The 18,261-nt window shown below is 38.2% G+C and overlaps 1 protein-coding gene and 1 long non-coding RNA gene across 2 annotated transcripts in view; one reads left to right on the forward strand and one right to left on the reverse strand.

Annotated features, from left to right (window-relative positions):
- Positions 1-18,261, forward strand: part of LOC138402369 (uncharacterized) — a 352,933-nt gene that overhangs the window by 255,930 nt on the left and 78,742 nt on the right. The gene's annotated exons all lie outside the window — the stretch shown is intronic.
- On the reverse strand, positions 2,416-14,722 carry LOC117982489 (catalase-like). The gene is made up of 3 exons (XM_069498656.1): positions 14,606-14,722; positions 3,781-5,128; positions 2,416-2,585 (listed from the first exon to the last, which is right to left on the reverse strand). Exons 1-3 carry the CDS (start codon positions 14,714-14,716, stop codon positions 2,416-2,418), a joined length of 1,629 nt encoding a protein of 542 aa, XP_069354757.1. The 5' UTR covers positions 14,717-14,722.

Below are 18,261 nucleotides of genomic sequence, written 5' to 3' on the forward strand. Positions count from 1 at the left end.
ATTCATGAAGATTTTCGTGAACGTGTAGAACAAGGATTAAATCGCACCTCATGTTCTAACAGCTAAATTTTAAACAATTATTAATGATGTCGTAGCTAAATGTGCTATTATTTTGATTTTCAAATGTTCCTGTTCTAAAAACGTTCATGCATCATTTTATTTTGTTTTTGTCTTCTACTTATATTATCATTCGAAGTGTTTATTAAAATTGTTTTCCCGTGTAAAGTGTTTGTTTTTTTTATTCCTAGATTCAACTACATGCTTGCTAAATATAAAATATTGAAAATATCATCATCATCATCATCATCATCATGATCAACCCATCGCCGCGCCGGCTCACTACAGAGCACGGGTCTCCTCTCAGAGTGAGAAGAGTTTTGATCATAGTCTACCACGTTGGCCATATATAGATTGGTAGAATTCACACACCTTTGAGAACATTATGAAGAACTCTCAGGCATGCAGGTTTCCTCACGGTGTTTTCCTTCACCGTTAAAGCAAGTGATATTTAATTAATTAAAACGCACATAACTCCAAAACGTCAGGGGTGCGTGCCCGGGATCGAACCCCCGACCTCCGATTAGAAGGTGGATGTCTTAACCACTAGGCTATCACAGCTTAATTGAAAATAATTATAGAGAAGTATATTACTAATTCCAGCAGCCTTTAGTTATTTATCCACTGCTGGACGTTTCGACGACGCACCACTAAATATGGTCCTCTACCTCTACCTGCCTCATCCACCCGGTTCCTAAGCCTTTTTCTAGTCATCAGTCCAGCGGGCTGGAGGTCATCTTACACCGCGCGTATCGGTACGCGGTATCCACTCCAGAACACGTCTGCTTTACCAACCGTAGGTTCTGCGACAGATATAATCTGCCGACTGCCGCTTCAGCTTGCTATTCCGTTCCAATTTTTATCCCTGAGAGAGATACCCAACATAGCTTCCTCCGTAACGCACTGAGAGGCTTTCAATTTTTGGACGAGGCCAACAGGCTCTTTAGACACTGCATCCGATCTGAATCCAAGAATTTCAATCAGAAGTATTAATGCGTTCAATATTAACTGGCGTGTTTCCACTTGAGACCGTCATCAGCAATAACAATAGGATTAAGTCGTGGGGGGTGAATTCAAAAGTATCAACACAAGTTGGTTTTCAATAAAATATATAAGGTTGAACCGGCTCCTTTAAAAATGAATGGGCTCTATGAGTGTTTGGTTTATTACCCCTATTGTAAACGTGGCATGTCGAATGTAATCCTATTGTTATTGCTAATGATAGTTTCAAGTGGAAATACGCCAGTTAATACTGAATGCACTACACCTACTATTTGTATGAGAGGTTGTGCAGATAGGAATTCCGTTTTACAGCGATGGAAAACAAAATCCAGCCCTAGTGCTTACTCCATATTTCAATACTACGGCTAGGTGCCCACTTTAGATCTAGAATTCTCGGTTCGGATCGGATTAGGATCGGCACATCATAACTCCATGAGGATCGAAGTGTCCACGTTTTTGATCCATACATCAATATTTAGATTACGAATTACGAAAATATTTAAGTAAGTACATAATATTAAATCCTACTAGCTGATGCCCGCGACTTTGTCCACGTCAATTTGAGTTTTTAAAACCCGTGGGAATTCTTTGATTAAACGGATGATTTTCTAGGATGAAAGTAATTTATATCACTCTCCGGTCTTTAAATATGTATATCGATACAAAAAAAACCGGCCAAGTGCGAGTCAGGCACGCGCAACGAGGGTTCCGTAATTCAATCGTATTTTTTCGACATTTTGCATGATAACTCAAAAACTATGATGCATAAAAATAAATAAAAATCAGTTTTAGAATTCACAGGTGAAGACCTTTCATATGATACCCCACTTTGTTATAGTTATCTTACTTAGAAAATTGAAAATACCAATTTTTAGTTTATAACCACAGTTTAATTTTTTTGTGTGATGTAACCACAAATTCACGGTTTTCAGATTTTTCCCCTAATGCCAGCTATAAGACCCACCTTCCTGCCAAATTTCATGATTCTAGGTCAACGGGAAGTACCCTGTAGGTTTCTTGACAGACAGACGGACAGACAGACAGGCAGACAGACCCTAGCCTTGAATATTTATATTATGTATTTGAAAAACCTTTTCATAACGTTCTCACACTCGCAAGACACTTGCACTCTTCTCATTGTGAGAGGAAACCCGTGCTCAGTAGTGGGCTACCAATTGATTGATCATGATGATGATGATGATGATGATGATAATTTTAGTACCGAGGTACGAACAGGGTACTTATTTAAGGGTGGACGTTATGCGCTTCTTCGCTCGCTTCGCTTATTCGCCACTTCTCCCTGCTGGCCGACAGCATGGTACATTCGTGCAAAGGACCGCCCACAGCAAACATTGGTCAGTCCATCACACAGCCAACTCTTTTGCCCTCTGGTATCCTCCGCCCTGCCCCGTAGGATCGCGAGGCGACCGCTGCAATCACCCTCACGCCAGGAGATGTGTCCGAAGAACTCAAGGGGTTTTTTCTGGACGCGGCGCGTCGCGTGGTGCATTGCGTCACGCGTCGTACTACGCCATATACCTACATATAACAAGCAAACCACGCTTCTGCAAGAACGAAGAAAAGATATTTGGCCGCAAAAGTTTGGCGACGCGCAACGCGCCGTGTCTCCAGCAAAGAGCCTTTAGAGATAAATATTGGATGTTTTAAATAAATAAAACTATTTAAGTAAGGCAAAAACATTTATGGGAATATATTGATCATGGATTTACGAAAGATATACTTTTATACATTTTTAATTGTAGCACCACATACTTACTGTTAATATACCTATTATGAGAGATAATGCCTGCAACTTTGGTGGCTTGCGTTTCCTGCATATTTAGCCGTGGGAGGACGGCGATGCATCTGGCACGTTGCAAGTTGCACCATACAGATTAGTCTGTTTTAGCAAATTAAGCTTATGTTTCCTTGCCCGCGACTTCATCTGCCTGTATATAGATTTTCTAGAACTCTCCCTCGTGTATAGTCTTGCCACTCCCGTTTTTACACATTCGCTATCATGTACAATCTACCATACAGTGCAACAAGGCTCTTTTGGCGCATGGTGAAAATCGGAACTAACGCCGCCGTTTTGTGCAGTGTCACGTTGTCGTACTAAAGTAGACACAAATAAACATTTTCTTTCTCGATTTTCTTTTAAAATATCTCATATTTTTCTGAACTGACTAAATAGTTGGTTTCCAAAATTCATATTCAATACGGATGCCACCAACAGATTCTATATTTTACATGTTATCAAATACCCTATTCTGTTGATGGTTCTATAAAAATAAATAAAATCACACTTGATTTTTATCCATTACATTGTCTATTATACATAGTTTTTAAATATTCTCTTTGGTCATCGATAGGACATGATACCAGACGGTAGGCGAATGTATGGATTCAAAAGTACTTGTGAAAGTTTACTTGAATAATAATTATTTTATTTTATTTCATTTCATTTCATTTCAAAACAGGCATATCTGTTTGGTCTCAAAACTGGTGTGAATGTATAAATATGTTACAATGCAGCATTGCACTTTTAAAGCTGCAGATAAATATAAAAATTTACAGTGACTCGTGTTTAAATTCCTAACCACAAAACTTGTATGTAAATAATGCCTTAAAATAATTAAAACATTCATTATATTCATTGAATGTTTAATGCCTTTGCTAATCGACTTCCAAAATCTGGGTGAATCAATGTAAAAATGTTACATGCTCTCTTTTGTATAAAATCATGAACCATAAGCAATGGTGTTTTTAAATTTTCGATTAATATCGTTCGTCCCTCATTTGTTAGTTCATTATAAAAGTCTGCAACTTGATCAAGGTTGTCAACCCCTTTGTTTTCTATTATTTTGATTAAACCACTCCCTTTGCAAGTTTTGTTGCTGTAGCTTTCCTTATCATAGGGTTGAGGTCCACCGAAAGAGTTGGGATAGTAATTGGGAGCATTTCCATCATTATTTCCAACTGGAGGCATTCCATCTCTATTATAAGTAAAAATAGTACGAAGTGGACAATTAACAGGAATTTTATTGTGATTTTTCCCCAAGCGATACAATTGGGTATCATGATATATTTGTGCACGCGATTCAAATATTTTATCTGGTGCTCCAAGTATACCAGGTACTAAATTACATGGACATAAAGCCAACTTTTCTATGTCATTCTGGAAATTTTCAGCATTTTTATTCAAAACTATTTTGCCAATTGGATGTAAAGGAAATTCATCTGTACGAATAAGTCTTGTAACATCAAAACATCTCGGTCCAATCTTTTTTACGTCCGCTTTGGTTAAGATTTGAGCGCTGACTGTCCAAGAAGGAAATTCCCCTTTGTTAATTGCTTCATATAAATCCCTTATTGCATAATCGGGATCAGTAGCACCAAGGGTCATAGCGTCCTGAACGTTCAAGGTCTTAACGCCAGCATCTGGTATGAAATGAAATCTAACAAAATGGTAATCGCCAGAGTCGTTTTCAATCTGATACGTATGAATCGAATGTCCAGGCATATTTCTGTAACTGGCAGGTATACCTCTATCAGAGAAAATTCTTACAAAAAAGTTTAATGAATCGGGAATTAAAGTGACTGCGTCCCAAAATGTATTCAAATCCAACAGATTGGAAGCTGGTGTTCTCTTCACCCCATGCACAATAGTACTAAAACGAAGTGGATCTTTATAAAAATACATTTCCGTGTGAAAACCAAGTATATCAAAGTTTCCTTCTTCCGTATAAAATCTCACCGAGTAGCCTCGACTGTCCTGAAGCAGGTCAGAACTTCCACGCTCTCGTCCTCCGGTTGAAAGTCTTAATACAACTGGCGTCTTCTTTCCTACTTTCTTCAGAAAGTCAGCTTTACAAATATGTGAGATGTCGTGTGTTACTTCAAAATAACCGAATGCTCCAGTGCCTTTTGCATGTACAAGGCGTTCTGGAAGTCTCTCTCTATTTATTTTCGTAATACCATCCATAAAGGCGTCATCGTTAATTAATGGTATACTGTACTTGTTCGTTGCATCAGCGTAGCAAATAGGTACGCCGTCACTTGGTGAACTCTAAAAAGATAGTGAACTATACATTTTTGGACCACTCTATTTACAAACTCTATGTAGTTTTGTGTTAAACGGTTATAACCAGTCAAGTGCAAATCGGATTCGCACACGAAGGGTCGTACAAGAAAATACGTATATCAAACTAGTAAGTATAATAAAAAATTATCGTTCCAACACGTTATTGACGACCTCCCTGGCGCAATGGTAAGCGCTGTGGTCTTATTAGTGGGAGGTCCCGGGTTCGGTTCCTGGCGGGGTTCGGAATTTTATAATTTCTAAATTTCTGGTCTGGTCTGGTGGGAGACTTAGGCCGTGACTTACCACCCTACCGGCAAAGCCGTGCCCCCAAGTGATTTAGCTTTCCGTTACGATGTCGTGTAGAAACCAAAGGGGGGAGGTTACCCCGCTACCGTCTTAGACTGCATCATCACTTACCTCCAGGTGAGATTTATTAAAGGACTAACTTGTATATTATTACTTGTAATTAAAAAAAAACTAAAAATTACAGCTGTACAACACTATAAATTAATGACGAACAGCGCCATCTTGATTCCTAATATGAAAATAATTTTGAGTTTGACACTCAAACTAATTTTAATTTTTTTTGTGATGTAAGTACCTAACCACAAATTGACGGTTTACGGATTTTTCCTTTACTTGTGCTATTTGCCTGCAAAATTAAAGATTTTAGGTCAACAGGAAATAATATACCCTAATAGGTTTTGATTGCCCCGAATGGAAAGACAGACTGACAACGTAGTGAGCCTATAATGATTCCTTTTTTCCTCATATTCCTAAACTATCTCAACAGTTGCTAAAAGTACTTATGTATTATTTATTAGTCACTCAAATTAGTTTTTAGGGTTTCGTACCTCAAAAGGAAAAACGGAACCCTTATGGGATCACTTTGTTGTCTGTCTGTCCGTCTGTCTGTCAAGAAACCTACAGGGTACTTCCCGTTGACCTAGAATCAGGCAGGTAGGTGGGTCTTGTAGATCTGGCATTAGGGGAAAAATCTGAAAACCGTGAATTTGTGGTTATATCACACAAAAAAAATTAAATTGTGGTCATAAACTAATACATAGTATTTTCAATTTTTGAAGTAAGATAACTATATCAAGTGGGGTATCATATGAAAGATCTTCACCTGTGCATTCTAAAATAGATTTTTATTTATTTTTATGCATCACAGTTTTTGAATTATCGTGCAAAATGTCGAAAAAATACGACTGTAGTACGGAACCCTCATTGCGCGAGTCTGATTCGCACTTGGCCGGTTTTTTTTTCCTTATATTCCTAAAAATCTCAACAGTTGCTATAAGTACTTATGTATTATTTATTAGCCACTCAAATTAGTTTTTTAAGGTTATTCATAACATCATTAAGCTTAATTTCAACGGAATGAAGAATTAATAAACAGTTTTCTTACTTAACAAAACTCACCTCCTCATTATTGAAAACTAAACATTCTGGTGAATATTGCTCAGTGTTTTCTGTAGCAGCCACCGCTACGACTATCAATAGCAGTGCAGCAAGCATCCTTGCTGTTGATTTCACAAGTAACATTAACTTCGAGTTGATTGTCTTATATACTTAGTGACTAACATAACATTATTTGCTCATACAATAGCTGAGAATGGATTAAATTATTATTGTATAAGAGATTAGTAGATGCCTGCGACTTCACGTGTTTCATTATTAATAACGAGAAACTTTCAGCTTTTATAAAATAACAAAGGTCTGGCCCTCGCTGGCTCTCTCTCTGTGTCTATAAGTTTAACATCAAATCAACAAGTCCTAGGAGGCCATAAACTGAGGCTGGTTATTTCCAACTATCCTATTTTTTAAAATAAAATCATCCTAATGTTTTTGTTTTTTACATTATTTTATTTAAGAAATAAAATTTCAGTTTAACAACAAATAGATTTTTCGTGGATTTTTTAATTCAATCAAAAATATATATTGTTAGGCATAACAATTACAGTTAGCATAGCAAATAAACTATTTTTTTTTCGTTATTTTCACGGATTCAAATCGGATTAGTGTTACGGCGCTGTTACGGCGGTTACGCACTCATCCGATCCGAGTCCGTGAAAATACGTTCCTTTTTGTTTTGTATGGTAGCTTATGACATATTATGTCGTACATATTTTTTATATCCGTATTTTCACGGATCCAGATCGGATGAGTGCGTGATCGCTGTAAGGGGGTTCCGTAGCTGGAGTACCTCTCAATTAAATAGCCTGGAACGAAATCTAATCACCTCGACTCCACGCAGTCTTGTCTGTTTACCCCTAGAGTGTTTTTTGTAAAATGTGAAGCTCGCGAAGGAGGTCCTGAATGAAGCCAACCCACGAAGCCGAGTGGAGCGAAGAGTAGAGATGGCGAGCGAAGCCAGCCAGTGACTTCCGTAGCGAAACTAAGGTCAAGAAGGTGAGCTGAATTAAAGACTATTACGAGTATCGAATGTTAATAGACATTGAAGTCGGACATCAGGTTTAAGGAGTTCGGACTTGAAGTGTAATTATGATGCCGTTGCTTGATTCCTAAAATATCAGTTCACCATCAGAAACTCCTGAATCCCCACGGCTTAGGAGTTCAGTACCTTGCAGCATCAGGATTGAGGAGTTGGGATCCGAAGTTCAATGGTGTAGTCCATGCTTGATACCTAAAATAATATTGCATCATCCGCAGTTCCTGAATCACTATATAGTTTAGGAGTGCTGTACCCTACATCATCAGGGTTGAGGAGTTGAGACTTGGAGTCCAAGCATAAGGTCGTTGCTTGATACCTACAACGTCAATTCACTATGAACACTTCCTGAATCTTGATAACTTAGGCGGGCAGTAACCCTGCAGCATCAGGATTGAGGGTTGGATCTAGAAATTGTTATGTGACAACCACGGAAACACCCCCTGTCGATTAAAAAAAACTTTTTGCTAATCGGTCCAGAAACCTCGAAAAAATCGGTGTACATACCTACATTAAAAAAAACGGACAGAATTGAGAAAGAACCACTTCCTTTTTGGAAGTCGGTTAAAAATAGATGGCACCAACAAGACATCGCCTATATAAGCTTCTTGTATTATCTAACCACTCGCGCCAAAGAAGAAACGCAATAATTTTTAACAGACAGACTGACTAAGTATTATTAAACTTGAAAAACTTATTAAATACAAAGAATATTATCAAGTAAGTGTTTGAAGATTGTCTTCAAGCACTTGAACAAATATCGGCACTCAATTAACTAATATTTGATGATTTTTATAAACGAAATTTGGTTGATTTTATTGAGAGAAAACGCACCAAGGCCAATATTTTTCATGTTTCAATGTCACAGTGGATAAGCCGCCTCGACTTCGCCCTATTCGATTGCCATAAATAACTGCTTTCTACCAATTTTAAATGTTGTATAGAAGCAGGCGTTACTTTGCGGAAGTCCATCATATGCAATGAACCAAAAGCTTAATTTGCTGTAATCCGCTGAAACAGGTGGAATCTGTATGATGCAACATGCAGCATGCGAAATGCACCTCCCGCCCTCCCACTGCTAACCATGCAGGAAAAGCAGCCAGTCGGCAATTTGCAATTGTGCATTGTAAGGTCTACATCTCCTGAGGATGCTCCGGTGTCGGGGCGATACGTGCGTCGAGTGTGTTTTGGGATTTGTGTGGTGGGGTTGCGTGGTGGTGATGCGTATTGCTTGCCGAGTGGCTGCTTTTCCTGCATGGTTAGCAGTGGGAGGGCGGGTGGTGCATTTCGCATGCTGCATGTTGCATCATACAGATTCCACCGGTTTCAGCGGATTACAGCAAATTAAGTTTTTGGTTCATTGCTTTCTACCACATGAGTTTTCTACTAGCCATAATACCATAATGGGATTTCCTATCGGCATCGTCCTATTCTACTAACTATTTAACCCCCGTATAGTCGATTCAAATCGGCAGTGAATCGAAGGAACATTCTGAAACGCTCATAGCACACACGTAGCATTATTTGATAAATAGATAGATAACTTTATTGCACATAAAACATGTCTGTCGCAGAACCGACGGCCGATGGGGCAGACGTGTTCTGGAGACCGCGTACCGGTAAGCGCAGTGTGGGACGACCCCCAGCCCACTGGATCCATGACCTAAAGAAGGTGGTGGGGAGCGGATGTATGAGGAAGGTGGAAGACCGTGTTTGATGGCGCGCTCTTGGAAAGGCCTATGTTCAGCAGTGGATGCAAACAGGCTGATGGATTGGATTGGACACAAAAAATGACACAAACACAACAAAAACAAAGAAAGTAAAAAATAAATCAATTTTATGCAAAGGCGGCCTTATTGCTCAGAGCAATCTCCACCAAGCAACCCTTGGTGAAAGAAGAAACTAGGTGTGTTGGGTAGTACTTACACGCAATTAGGGATTGAAATGCTGAATCCTCAATCCAGCTGGATCCAGCACTTTTTTGGTGCTTGCTGGATCCCGCATCTGAGGCTGGATCCAGCGGTGCAGATCCGCAATCAGCTAAAAACAAGTAACTATGACTTTCTTTTCGTGCGAAAACCATTAAGATCTCTTTTAGATAAGTAAAAAAAAACTCACATAATTGATTGGCTTCTCAAGTCTGAAATCTATAATATAAAAACCGACCAAGTGCGAGTCAGGCTTGCGTAATGAAGGTCCCGTACTACAGTCGTATTTTTTCGACATTTTGCACGATAATTCAAAACTATGATGCATAAAAATAAATAAAAATCTGTTTAAGAATGTACAGATAAAGACCTTTCATATTATGATACCCCATTTGATATAGTTATCTCACTTCGAAAGTTGAAAATTCTAATTAGTTCATGACCATAATTTTTTTTTTTTTGTGTGATCTAACCCTAAATTCACGTTTTTCTGATTTTTCCCCAAATGTCAGCTATAAGATCTACCTACCTGCCAAATTTCATGATTCTAGGTAAACGGGAAGTACCCTGTAGGTTTCTTGACAGACAGACAGACAGACAGACAGACAGACAGCAAAGTGATCCTATAAGGGTTCCGTTTTTCCTTTTGAGGTACGGAACCCTAAAAATGAATCACTAAATGTGTTGGTCATCGCAAATCTCGAGAACAGCTGAACCGATTTCGCTAATTCTTTTTTATAATATTCCTTGAAGTACGAGGATGGTTCTTACGGAGAGAAAAATTTAAAAATTTTGAATCGACTGGGCGGAACGAAGTTCGCCAGGGCAGCAGCTAGTTACTTATATTATAAATTCTACTTCTAATTAAGATCTTTAGATGATCTTTATCGGCACCACATAAAGCTCAAATTAGCGATAAGGCTGTCTTTGCATGCTACAGCTATTAGATTAAGATCCTTGTATTTTTTTATTATGTTTACTTGTGTTGTGTGCAATACAGTATAAATAAATAAATAAAATAATTTTTTTACCGAGCTAATGCGCACAGTTTTATTTTATGTCCGTACCTACTGTGCAAAATTTCATGCTTCTAGATGCGTTTTAGTATCGTGGCAACCCCCTGCCAATGCCATACATTTAAGGGTGTCTGGCAGCGTACATTTACCTTTAAGTACCTGTTATCTCCTAAAGCCACCACGATCCAAGTTCATAGTCGCTGATGGTTCTTTCTTGTATTGGGGACAATACGCAGAGAAACTTTCAGCTTTTATAAAATAACTTATAAACTAAGTCTAGTTATTTCCAACTACCCTATTTTTGAAAATAAAATCATCCTAATGTTTTTAGGGTTCCGTACCTCAAAAGGTAAAACGGAACCCTTATAGGATCAATTTGTTGTCTGTCTGTCTGTCTGTCTGTCAAGAAACCTACAGGGTACTTCCCGTTGACCTTTTTTTTTTTTTTTTTTTTTCCTTGGAGGAGGAAAACCCTCATGGATTGCACTGTGCATGCCCGACTCCACTGCAGTCCACTCCACTATTCGATAACTCCGCTCGCGGCTTCCCGGAATTGCACGAAGCATTACTTCAGGAAGGCAGCTGTTTTTCAGGGCGTGGGTCTTTGCCTCTCCCATTTATCGTCTTCTCGCTTTTTTATTATATATTTGAGTAGCTTCGCGTACTTTTCCCATTCCTCTTCGTTCTTCAACATTCTGGGTATCAGGTTTTGCGGGTTTAAATTATCTTCCTTTTCACCATTTACTAAGTTTCTCTCCTGTTGAAACACACGGCACTCAAATATAGCATGCTGCGGAGTATCCTCTTCCCCGCAGTATGAGCATTCCTCGCTTATGGCTTTTCCAATAGCATACAAATATGTATTGAATACCCCGTGGCCAGTCAAAGCCTGCGTGATCCATCTATCGACTTCCCCGTGTTTGCATTCAATCCACTCTTTAAGGTTGGGTATGAGTTCTCGTTCCCGTTGACCTAGAATCATGAAATTTGGCAGGTAGGTAGATCTTATAGCTGACATTTGGGGAAAAATCTGAAAACCGTGAATTTAGGGTTAGATCACACAAAAAAAATTAAATTGTGGTCATGAACTAATAATTAGTATTTTCAACTTTCGAAGTGAGTGACTATATCAAGTGGGGTATCATATAAAAGGTCTTCACCTGTACATATACATTCTAAAACAGATTTTTATTTATTTTTATGCATCATAGTTTTTGAATTATCGTGCAAAATGTCTAAAAAATACGACTGTAGTACGGAACCCTGATTGCGCGAGCCTGACTCGCACTTGGCTGGTTTTTTGAAATACTTACCAACACGATTTCAAAACGGACTAAAAAGTATAAAATAATTATATATAGCTACGAGCATACAATATATAAAAAAATAAGATATAATATAATATGAGCATACCTACTTTTTAGGGCTCCGTACCTCAAAAGGAAAAAAGAACCCTTATAGGATGACTTCGTTGTCTGTATGTCTGTCTGTCAGTCGTGTCTGTCAACAAACCTATAAGTACATCCCGTTGACCTAGAATCATTTGGCAGGTACGTAGGGGAAAGCAGGTAGGATTCGTACAGAGGGAGCATTCGTACAACAGTCATATCTACACTATGCTACATAGTGACGCGTTTGTGTTTTTGTATATGTGAGGCCCGCTCATATTCATAGGCTCACAGCTAAGTGCAGTGGCTGTAAGACAGTCAGTTTTTTTAGAATAAGTCAAAACGTGTTTTCACACCGCGAAAATAATTTTTCGACTCATCTTTGACGACATTAATTCGTAATAAGCTTGGCTCAAATTGTTAAAGTAACATATAATTGTCTTTGGATAAGTGCCTTAGATTCATGTGTAAACATTAATTTTGGGATAACCTTCACCGTTATTTTTATTTTAAATTTATTGTTTGAATTTTTTGGTTGGGGTACCTTCGTGCAGTTAGGAGTGGGGTGGATTCGTACTTTACGAATGCACCCCGCGTGAGTTCAGATCGTTTTTGCACTAACTGGGTTATGGGATTCCAATTCTAAACCACTCCCAGATGATAACATGCAACAAATAGTGGTGGTGCCTAGACTAGCAGAGTAGAATTAGAGTGAAGAAACTTTCGGTTTGATCCTGAAATCGACATCTGCTAAATATTAGGCTAGGGGTGTCGTTAATTCAAAAATACCTAGTAGTTTCATAGCCTACCGAGCGTCAAATATAGGCGACATTTGACGCCTGCCAGTGTGGGTGAAACCTCGATGTTTTCTTTCTTCGAAGTTTCATGCCTGTCGTGAGCTGCGGTATAAGTCAAATTAGCAACTTCTTATCAAACGTCAAAACGCTGGCTTAGTACCTATGGCAGCTTGTATAAAAGATATACATAGATATGACGTCATAAACATTTGACGTACTCTTTATATTTAAATCGACAACTTTAGAATCAGTTTTGAATGTTTAAAACTTACAATGGACGTGGATTTCACGAAATTTGGAAGACCCTCTGTTTAATAATAATTACTAAGAAATCGTTTATTTTTGACATAGGCGCTATCCCAATTCAACTCCCAAAGAAATAACTCTTACTCAACAAGATCTATCATCAAGATTGCCACCTCCATCACCATCTACATCAACTGTGGGATGATGACGCCAGAAATTATGCAATCTTTTACCTTCACCTAAAGTGAATGAGAATGCACCTTAAAAGACACAAAGAAAGGAAAAGTATTAGAAAAATTAAGGATATAACATATAATCCCGAAAAAAATAGACTGATAGAAAAGGAAAGAGCAAAAAAGATGAAAAAAGAAGAACAAGAGAGAAAACAGAAGGCTAAAGAGATGAAACGCGAGTTACTATGACGGAAAATTAGAATGATGATTAATGAATGACTTAAATTGTAACAAATTGTTTGTAAACACCATATTGTTAATTATTACTATATTTAAGTTTGATTTTGTGTTCATTTTGATATCAATAAATGTTTAATTTCATATAAAATAGCCTTTTTAATTCCTGTGTACGAAGGCTCCTCACTATGTACGAATGTACCCTAGTCGATGTACGAAGCTACCTCGCGTGTGGGGTGCTTTCGTACGATTTCCATTTTTTGGGAAATTCATCATAGCTTTGTCATCTTACTTTGCATCAACACTGAACTACACTATAATTAAAGCCAGATAACTAGGTAACCCAGCAGCGTTGAAATTATTTTGAAATATTTATTAGTTTTGTTTTTACATGACCTAGAGTAAAAAGTGTACGAATCCTACCTGCTTTCCCCTACATAGGTCTTTAGCAAACGTAAGGGGAAAAATCCGAAACCACGAATTTGTGCCAACTTCACAAAAATATGTGTTGATGAACAATAATAATTAGTATTTTCGACTTTCAAAGTAAGATTGATCTCTTATGATAGGGCTTTATCTGAACATTCTAAAACAGATTTTTATTTATTTTTATGCACAATAGTTTTTGATTTATCGTGCAAAAATACAACTGTAGTAGGGACGGAACCCTCGGTGCGCGAGTCGGACTCGCACTTGGAAGGCTTTTTTAGATTTCAAACAGAAAACGTGGGACGTCGTCACTAGAACTCGTCATATTAAACACGAAAACGTACGTAAAAAATAGAATTATAAGTCCCGCAAATGCTAATGCGCGTGGCCGCCATTTTAGCGACTGAAGTTTCGAGCTGATGGTAAGCATATTTCGGCTGACGTCAAAATGACGTCTTTTCGATGTTAATGAGACATGGTGCCAGCGCAATAGCAATTTGCGGGACATATAACTATTCTGAGAATGTTTCTGCCCAGAATTATTGCGCCGTGTGTGGATCACGGTTTCAATCGGATGTCAAACTAGTGTCTAAAAGGATAACTAAACTGAACTAAACTCCCCACTAGTGACTAGGTGGACAGACGACATCAAACGCTGGATGGTGGCGCGGCGGTGCAAGACCGTGGCGTGTGGACACTCCTACAAGAGATCTAAGTATATCCCGCAGTGGAAGTCTATCGGTTGACAAGGAAAACGACGACGAAGTAAAAAGTTTTGGTAAATAAAACTTACTTGGGTCTCACCCGAGTTGTACCCGTCTGCACTCCATTCTTCATTATCTGATGCGCCCACTGATGCGGCTACCAGCAGAAGTAAGGCAAGCATCCTGACGAGATTCGACATACTTTGCTTGCTGAGTTGTGGCGATGTACTAGATCTAACAAGTACTATGTATGAGTTTAAGTTTACTGTCTTATTTATTTATACTGAATTGCATTTTATTTACTCATTCAACAAAATATACAGGGTGGCCGGGGTGACGTCTAAAAGAAAAATTTAAATACCTTATGTTAAGGGGTATCCAAATCACCCCCATGTATGTTTAGCGATTTTTAGTAGTTTAGGAGATATGAATTTTTAATGATTTTTTCATAATTTTCATCCATCAGTGGTTTTTTTTTTCTCTTTCTGTAAAACGTTTTTGGACATTTTTTTATGGTAATTAGTACCTAACCATAAACTCAACTATTGTTTAAAAAATTACGGTTTACCTAGGCATTATGGAATATGCCTAGGTAAACAAATTTTTTCACAGTTTCGTCGCGGTAACCGTGCGAAGGAGCCGCGTCCGACCGAGTGCTACCGCTTACAATTTTATTTACGCGCGCCGGCCGCGAAGCAACGTAGGTATCTATCTACCTGCCTACGGCCGGCCGGACGGGTTTATACGCAATGAGTAAAGACAGTGACGGGTACGCAAATGCAAATAATACAATTGTGTTACGCGGCGAGAATGATATACAACAGGAAGTAATGTTAGTAGAAGAGCACCAATACAACCAAGAGGAAGAGGTAGATATGACTTTAGAAGTGTGCAGGGAAGAGGATTTAAGAGCTCAGAAGAGAACAAGATCAGATGATGAGGAGAGTGAATGGACTACGGTGGGAAGCAGAGGGAAAAAGACGAAACCCGGAAACGATTCAATTGAAATATATATCTCTAGTTCGGAAATTTTACCCAAACAGTTTGCAATGGCAAAACTTTTTAAAAAGAATAATTTGAGTGACATCGAAAGAGTAAAATATATCAGCCCTTTTAAAATTCGGCTCCATGTGCCTAATGAAATCAGCGCTAAGAAACTAGAAAATTGTAGGGAGTTTATTGATAAAGGCTGGAGAATCTATAGGGCGTTGGAGAAAGATATATCATATGGTATCATAAGAGGAGTGGACTTGGACTTGTCAAGCGAAGAAATCGCCAAAAGTATTGAATGCCCCAATGAAATCGAATTACTATCCATTATGCGCCTCGACCGCCGTAGCGATACAGCGGTAAACGGCTGGACTCCTAGTGAATGCGTTCGGCTATGTTTTAGAGGCAAACAGCTAACCCAATACATATCAGTAGACGGTCTCAAAATTAATATAGAACCATATATTTTCCGGGTCTCTCAGTGCTCAAAATGTTGGCGGCTAGGTCACATTCTTAGAAGGTGTCCCTCATTCAAGGTCATTTGCCCAAAATGCGGTGGAAACCACGACAATTGCACAACTACAACTTATAAGTGTGTTAACTGTAATGGAAACCATATGGCGATGTCAAAGACGTGTCCCAGTTATCTTAAAGAACGAAAACTTAGAGAGATAATGGCCGAACTTAATTGTACCTATAAAAAAGCGTTATCTGTTTACGTGCCATTGAGACCAGAGAGGCCACCCAATATGCCGGACTGCCCTTCCTCACCTATTCTTCCTACGACGTCCTACACATCAGCAAATATAAATAAACCGCCCGCATCATCAGATACATCCACATATGCACATGTTGTAAAGACTACCGCTATTATTCACAAACCAACTAGTTCTCACAGTACAGCTAAAACAACAAAGACTCCACGAAGGCGATTTGAAGATATGGAAGAAATTACTAAGGAAAGTGAAGATTTGTACAATACTAAAGAAAAGGAGAATAATTCTAATCAACAAAATAACAGGATACCATTTTTAGAGCTTTTGAGCAGGCTTAAAAATATTTTATTTTTGAAAGGAATTCCTATACAATTAAAAATTAAGAATATTGCAAAGTGCGTATTTGAGTGGGTGTATTCGGCATTGATGGATTATATATCTGACTGGTCCTTTATTAAGACAATTATTGACTCATTTATTAATAATGGCTAGTAATAATAATAACATAAAACTGAACATTATACAATGGAATGCGCAAAGTGTTAAGCCTAAGTTGTTGTCGTTTCAAAATATTCTCTTGCAGGAAAAAGTTCACATTGCTGCTCTGAGTGAAACCTGGTTAGACTCGAGCACGACATTACAGGTAAAAGATTACAATATCTTCCGTAAAGATAGGGCGGACTCGTATGGAGGTGTCGCACTATTTGTGCATAGATCTATCAAAGCTGACCTGCTGCAAATATCAGATATAAGTTCAGGCATAGAAATGATAGGAATTAAAGTTCATAACTGCGACGATATTAATCATATTATCTCTTTATACTGTCCTCCATCGGCTCGTACACATCAAAAAGAGTGGGATATTTTATTTTCAAGATTTAGAAAGAAAACATTAATATTAGGCGACTTCAATGGTCACCATACAAATTGGTCTAATAAAATCGACTCAAGAGGGGTTCAAATATTTGATGCCCTCGAAGACCATTTATTTTGCACTTTAAATGACGGTACTCCGACGCGTGTACATCTGGTGAGTGGTCAATGTAGGCAGTCAGCTCCAGATATTTCATTAATATCTTCAGATATTGTTTTGAACTTCAATTGGACGGTTTTAAACGAATCTCTGGGCAGTGATCACCTAATGATTAAAATTTCAACTGAATTTAATGCCCGTCCTAATAATTTTCCCCAACGTAATTACAAAAAGGCTAATTGGCAAAACTATAAAAGCTGCCTAAAATCAATGTTTGAAAAATTTGAATTTAAGGAAGACTTACAGACTTCGTACGATAATTTTATTAATTACTTAAATATAGCTGCAGATCTTCATATTCCACATATAAAAATAAGTCTGAACCCTTCTAAAAAATTTCGCCCTAAGCCCTACTGGAACCCGGACCTTTCTAAATGTGTTGCAGAACGTCGACTGGCCCTGTCAACTTTTCGACGTAATCCCACCCCCCAAAATTTTGATATTTTACAAGAGAAAATTCAAAAATCACAGAGAAGGATACGCACCGACCGTAATAAATCGTGGCAAACGTTTTGCAATTCTTTAGATGGAGCTTCCAATCAAAACGAGCTTTGGTATAAAATGAGATGGTTCAAGGGCCGTCACAATCCTAGCAGTAATATTCCAAAGGATGAATGTGTCAAACTTCTAGAAAAGCTCACACCTGATTATGTTTCTCCGGATAAACCAGTTTTCTCAACAAGCAACGTATCTCTAGATACAAAAATATCACTGCAAGAATTGCTTAGTTGTATTAAAAATAAAGATACTTCCCCTGGTGCCGACAACATATCATATTCCATGATTAAGAACTTACCTAAAAATGCCAAAAATATCTTATTACAACTATACAATATTTTTTTTATGAATGGATTTGTTCCTAAACAATGGAGGGATATAATTATTATTCCTATCCCAAAACACAGCAGAGGTCCTAACTTCCCTTTATCTCTCAGACCCATTTCAATGATATCGTGCATCTGTAAAATTTTTCATGGCATACTAATCAATAGATTAGAGTGGCACA

The sequence above is a fragment of the Maniola hyperantus genome, chromosome 5 (assembly GCF_902806685.2).
Source record: "Maniola hyperantus chromosome 5, iAphHyp1.2, whole genome shotgun sequence".
Lineage (NCBI taxonomy): Eukaryota > Metazoa > Arthropoda > Insecta > Lepidoptera > Nymphalidae > Maniola > Maniola hyperantus.